The sequence below is a fragment of the Lepidothrix coronata genome, unplaced genomic scaffold (assembly GCF_001604755.1).
Source record: "Lepidothrix coronata isolate B3197 unplaced genomic scaffold, Lepidothrix_coronata-1.0 Scaffold154, whole genome shotgun sequence".
NCBI classification, from domain to species: domain Eukaryota; kingdom Metazoa; phylum Chordata; class Aves; order Passeriformes; family Pipridae; genus Lepidothrix; species Lepidothrix coronata.
Window position 1 is genome coordinate 267,780 of NW_016690334.1, and position 6,734 is coordinate 274,513.

At 46.0% G+C, this 6,734-nt stretch overlaps 1 protein-coding gene across 1 annotated transcript in view; it reads right to left on the minus strand.

Moving 5' to 3' along the window:
* Positions 1-6,734, minus strand: part of SPNS2 (sphingolipid transporter 2) — a 132,657-nt gene that overhangs the window by 43,916 nt on the left and 82,007 nt on the right. The window contains exons 5-7 of the mRNA XM_017828836.1: positions 5,449-5,572; positions 2,750-2,892; positions 1,464-1,616 (exon numbers count right to left, since the gene is read on the minus strand). Of these exons, the coding sequence (XP_017684325.1) occupies positions 1,464-1,616; positions 2,750-2,892; positions 5,449-5,572 (420 nt within the window). The remainder of the gene's footprint in view (positions 1-1,463; positions 1,617-2,749; positions 2,893-5,448; positions 5,573-6,734) is intronic.

Here is a 6,734-nt window from a genome sequence, read left to right on the forward strand (position 1 = left end):
AAAATGAGATTCAAAATTTTAAAAGTATTTAAGTAGATTTTAAAAAAAAAAAAAAACAGAAAAATCAGAAATTAGAAGATTCTAATCCTCTCCCCTGCTGAGTGCTGGTGGTTTTAGCCCTCTTCCCCTGTAATTCAGAAAAACTGAGCACACGAAACTTCAGCCTCGTGCACAGGCACTGATCCCTGGGCAAAGGGCTCACGCTGCTTCTTTGGGTGGAACTGAGCATCCCGCAGAGTTCCCTGTACAGCTAATTTTGCATGCACAGAACTAACTAATAACCTGCACATTGATCATGTAATGGGAAATCATGGACAGAACAGGCACCAGGAAGCTTAAGGGAAGGGAAACCTAAATAAGACTCTTAAATACCACGATTTTCAACACACCTTGACTTTACAGCTCCTTTCAGACCACTTCAAAGAAGCCTTTTGCTGTTGGGTTACACACTTGAAATGTGTTAATTTCAATTTAAAGAGCCAGGAGCTGTCAAGGATTCTCTGTACTGTACGTGCAGCACTTGGATTACAGAGTCTTTGGCAACTCCATTAGAGTAGCTCCAGGGCAGCTCAAAATCGAGGTGTCATCAAGGAGGGAAAACTCTCTGTAAATAGCAGACTGGGGCTGTGTTTTTTGCTCACTGCATTTTTGCAGAGCAGCCTGAGCCTGCCTGCTGGACGCTGGTTGATGGGACTCCAAACCACTCAGTAGTTTACTTGAGATGGGATTATTCAGCTAGAGCAAGAAGGTTTTCCTACTATTATTTTCCCTCACGAGCTAAAAAGCAAAAGAGCTGACAAAAGGCAGTTTTTCCTATCTTTTATTTACCTGGAGAAATGCTTTTATAGCATTTTCTGGTTTGTGCCATCATGCTGGGGCACAAGGATTACTTTTCATAGCTCATGTGCTGCAAGTGATATTACATAACCAGGACCAAAAACCCAAACCACTGCACAGCATCAAGCACTTCAGCCCAAAGTGTCCCAGATCTCTGTGACGTTCTTCAGCACAACTCAGCAGGCACAGCAGTTTACAGAGCAATGAAACAGTGAAGTCCTGCCTCACACAGAAACAAAAGCCTCCCCTGCAGCTTTAGGGGAACCATTCCAACCTCCAAATTACAGCCACCACTGGGGTTACCTGCTCTGTCACAGATGGGTCTTAAGGAGCCATATTCTCAGCTCTCCAAACATCCTCTGAGGCAAAGACAAAAGTCTCTTTTCTACCCTGCACCCCAGCCTGGGAACTGAGAGAGCTGAGGTCATCGCTTCTCCCTGCGTTTGACTTCATGCAACGAAGAAGAGAAATAAAACCTAGTTTACAATCCCAGCATTTCCTATCATTGTTGCAAGGGCCTAGAGGAAATGACAGACATTCTAGTGACTTGACTCTGTGGGACCTGCCTGTTTCCTCTGGTAAATAAGCCCCCACCCCCCTTTCCCCCCTCTGAGTCTGCCTCTCACCTATCTTTGGTGCCGCAGGGCTGGGAGCTGCAGGTCTCTGCTGTCTTCTGCACCACCTGTGCCCTGTGCAGGTACAGAGGGATCCACATGCCAAGTGCCCCCGTGGCGAAGGAGACGGCCGAGGTGGCCAGGGATGAGAACACGTAGCTGCGGCTGCGGAGGCAAAGCCAAGGGAAGGTTTAGTGGGAAAAGGGAGAAAGCAGGAGCCCCACACGGGAGCCAGGGCTTCACAAAACAGTGTTCCCCCACACCTGCCACCTCCCTTTGCCAAGGCAGGGATAACACAAGGTATAAAGCAGTGGAGAATAAGAAGCATGGAATATTCACAGGTGATGCTCCACTGACAATAATGCACTGGACTCTTCCGAGGCCATTTTTCACGGGACCATTTCAGAAGATAATCAGTACTTAGTCATGATGTGTGAATTACAGAGCTGTCACCCTAATGTCACCTGTTTAAATGGATGACAAGTTTCACTTCCCCCTCCCCATCCATGCCACCATGTGATTGCCACTTGCATAAACTACCAAAAGAAGTAACACAGAAATATTGACAAATTATCCATCATCGCTTCTCATAGTCCTTTGACACTGGATGACAATACCAGGAAGGCATTCCAGCCAGCAGTCCTAAAAATGAAGGACACCACAGTTTCCCATCAGAATTCCAATGTAACACTGAATTCACAAGTGCAAGTACTTGCACATTCACAGCCCAGCTTTCTGGAGGGAAGCACAGCTGCTTAAACACTCGTGAGCATGTGATCTTTTATGCACATATACAAGCACCCAAACACATTCAGTGCTCACAGATTCAGTCACAAGTGGTTGTGTAAACATATATTTAAACTTGCCATGTAGTGTGTAAGCTTTTGTGTATTTTCTCCTCTTATTTTTTTTCTGGCATTTAACTCTCTTTTCCCCCCCAGTAAAGTAGCTCTTTTAAGGAAGAAAAAGGATCTAAGTGTCTGAACAACAGTGCCACAACAATTAATACAGGAGCACAGCAATTTTTCCACTTCAAAAGACTTGATTTGTGTGAAGTATGAGCCAAACAAAGCAGACTCTTTCTTAGATGTCAGTCTTGGAAAGGTTAGAGCAGAAGTTGGAATGCAGCATCATCACTGCAGTCAATACCTCATGTAACTGCCATTTTCTTTCCCAGGTCCACAGACTAAACTTCCTGCAACTCCCTGCATGTCATCACTTTCCAGTGCTAAATCCAGGCCACTGGATGTTCCAATTAAGCACTAGAGGCAAAGCATGGTTTTTACAAGTGCTCTTACTTTCTAATCAGTGCTTTCATGTCTCTCAGCCACGAGGTCCGAGCCTTCAGCTGCCCCCCAAGTTGTTCAGCATTTCCTCTTTTAGCAGCAGGAACAAATATCAAGATGAGTGTCCCTGTTATCATTCCCAGGAGTGGAGATACCTGCAAGAAAGGGGCAGGGAATTAGCACAGGAGTCCAGGAGGGTTTGCTTTGACTGGTCAGTGAGAAGCAGATTACATTGGCTTGGTTTCAGGGACTGTTCAAGTCAGAATCTGTGAGCACTTGAGGCATCCACTCCTTTCCTTCCTCCCTGTCATTCCCTGGACTCTTATCTCACTCTGGAAACATGCAGCTTTGACAATCCCTGATTAAGGCAGTCTGTTGTGTTAATAAGTACCAAGATTCATCAAAATACTGGTTCTTAGTGATGTTTAGCTCTTTGGAAAGCTGCTCCCAGCTGGGCTGAGAGACTTTCTGGGTGAGTGCAGAAACCTTTTCAAGGCAAGGGTGAAGGATTTCTGGATGTAGGGAGCATTCTGGCTTTGAAAACCCTTGCTTGGCATGCCTCCTTCTTCCAGCCAACCCACAGTGGCTTCCCATTTTCAGGCATCTTCCTCAGATAACCTCAGTGTACAGCAGACCAAGAAATACTGAAAATTCAGGCCAGGAGGCAGGAAAAGGACACATTCAAGGGTTAGGCTTCCCAGTATCCAATCCTTTCTCCCAAGCACTAGACAAAAATACAAAGATCCCACAGTGCTTTGCAAGCTACAAACACTATTCTCGTTTTGACACTGAAATTCCATTATTGATAGAATGGAAAATAGCTCCGTTAGGAAAATAGGAACACGGATTTTCACTGAACTATCATCCCACTTATTTAAAAAATAAATCCCTGTTCCAAAAGATATGCTTCCATTATTAACCTGAGAATGGCCTTTACACTTTGAGCAGTGTTTCATGTCCAAAGATGACAAACCCACAGTTCTGCTAGGAAAGAGAAGACAAAAGTATTTCAGAACCGGAAAGTCAGGAAAATCCCTCATCCAGGAATAAAGGAAGGCTGATACAATTTCCTTATGACAGCTGAACACAAGGCAGCACTGGTAAAAAAACCAGAATTGCTGCTATTTTTTAGGGCCAGATAATTTCAAGTCTCCTTGATTTTTATCTAAAGGCTTAAACCCCCACCAGGACAAAATCCACTGACAATATCCATGGACACTCAGTAATGCTCCCAGGAAACACCCACATTACTGTTGGATCCAGAGACAAAGCTGCCACTTGTCCACGTGTCCTTCTGTCTTCTTCAGCCCACTGAAGTACAGATCATTCCTGACCTCTCCTGGATTTGGAGCCCACAGGAGATCACAGAGGGAAGCATCACCTCGGGCAATCGTTCACATCTTGCAAGAGGCACAATAATTGCCACAGGGATGAAAAAACTGCTTTACACTGATGTCTGGAAGCCTTCAGTGTGTGCTGTGTGACTACAAAAACTGAGCAATGCTGTCCAGAGGAACCACCCCAGGCACGTGCAGCTCATCAGATTCCCAGTGATTTTACACTCAGGGAATCATGCACCAGTGTGTCATTTACAGTGGAAATCATGACTCTGGAAGGGTTCAGTCCTGCAGATAGCCTGGATGTCTCAGGATAACTGTGGAGACACCATCTGAAGAGAAAAATGCTGGTGAGGATCCCTTTGCACAAATTACCCACTTGGGTTTTATGGCCAGATTTGGGTTTTACAAGAGCACTCTGATCCATCAACCTCCTTAGAACCCCCTGACAAGAGGAGGGGCTTTGGGGAGCTCATTCCTTGTGCTGGCCTCTGCTCAAAAGTTCATTTTACCCTCAAGTATTTCTGCTGCTGAATGCTGTAGCCATCCTGCTGGTGTGAAGCTGTAGGACATTGCACTTTCTATCCCAGGTTCCCAGCTGGGAAATGCCCTCCCACCCTCATGGTGGTGTTCTGGCTTTGCTTCTCCTGGGCATGGCCTGTGTCACAGAGGGCACGTTTTCTTGAGGTGGGAACCCATGGATTTCATCACCTGCTGGTATAAATGGTGTTGGCCTGAGCTCCAGGGTGTTCATGAAGTGCCAGAGGCAGAGAATGCACCTCACGTGGGCTCGTGCCACCCTCACCACCAAAGGTCAGGAACCAGTTCTGCTGGGCCACTTCCTCTCGGCTCTTTCAAGACATCTTTGTGTGCAGGATCTGTTTGTGAGCATGTGATTGGAGTGGATTATCTTTTCAGCACGTTTATCAGGGTCCCAAGAGGTTAAAATAGAAGGAAACCGACTGTCTCAGGGCAGAAAAACAAGCGGAAACTGGAACAAAGTGTTTTTTCCTCAAAGCAGGAAGCCATTCTCGGAGTTTCTTGACAGCAGGGAACTGAAAGACTGTGGAGTTGATTTAAGGCCAATGCCTCATCTTCCCATCCCCATCAAGAAATCACGGGTGATTGATAATAAAGAGATTGGAAAATTCTTGCTCCCAGGCAGGGAAGACACCAAGTACCACAAGCCAAGCCCACACACCTTTCCCCTTTGCTTAGGGAGTGCATCTGCTATGCACTGAACATCCCTGGCTGTAATCTCCAGTCCTTTAAACTTCCAGATAGAATAACAGGTCGAACAACTGTGTGATGGAACTCTTCCTAACCCAGATCAATCAATTAACTCTCATTAAGATGTGATTACCAGGGACTTACCCTCAAGGCCCAGTGCCAGTCTCCAGCAACCTGCTTCACGCTGGACCCAGTGATGTATCCCAAGCCACTGCAAGAAATGCCAAGATGAGGGTTGGTCAGAGCTTTAGGAGTGGCACAGTCACAACTGTTCTTAGACAAAGAGAAAGAGAGGCACAACCAACTCTTGGGCTCTCTTCTCCTGCAGGAAGGAACACGGGGATTGAAGCAGATGGTGGCCAATATGTGACTCTTCCCAGCACTGCTGATCTAAAAATGCTCAAATCTGATGGAAATTTGGAAGTTTATAGCTGACCTTTCAATCTACAGTGCATGGAAGCAAAGCCTCAAAAGGAATGTATTTCCCAATGTAATTTCTACATCAGGCCTTCCCGTGTGCCAATATGAATATTAAACAATTTTATGTTCAAGCTCTCAGTTAAAAACTGCCCTTCAAGGACACACCATATTCCATCATTTAATTTTTTTCTTGTCACTCAACAGCACTTGGTCCTAATTGCCCAGGAAGAGGCCACTTTCCATAAGCCTGTAAGAAGAACCAAGAAGAACATGCAAGACAGTGGGGTGGGAGAAATCAAACCTGAAGCTGTGAAATCACATCTGGAGATTAAGAAGTAACAGGACCTTCAGTCCTAAGACAGGAGGTGGCTCAAAGACACTGAAAGGTGAATGTAGCCACACTTTTCTCCACATGAGCTGAAGGAATGTGAATACCCCTTTTCAAAACTGCTGCATTTGTGGCTGAGATGGCCTTGGCTACAAGTTGCCAGGATTGCTGTGGGGCAGCTGAGCCCTCACCTGACTTTACTGAAGCCTGCTGAGCTTTGGGGGTTGCCAGCTATAAGTACCCCAAAACTGAGCTTTTTACACAGAGAGGCTCCAAAAGCAAACTGCGGATCACCACAGAATCATGGAATAGTTTGGGTTGGAAGGGATCATAAAGACCACTGAGTTCCACCTCCTGCCATGGGCAGGGACACCTTCCACTAGCCCAGGTTGCTCCAAGCCCCGTCCAACCTGGCCTTGGACACTTCCAGGGATGGGGCAGCCACAGCTTTTCGGCCCAACCTGTGCCAGGGCCTCACCACCCTCAGAGGGAAGAATTTCTTCCTGATATCTAATCCAAACCTCCCCTCTCTCAGTTTAAATCCCTGCTGTTCTTCTCACAGATGATCTGTAGAATAACAACAGTAAGCTGAGGATTTGTAGAGGTTACATTTGTAGGAACAGATTGCTTACAACTTTGTGCATTGACTGTTTAGTTTCTGCCCCTGCAATTACTCCTGGGT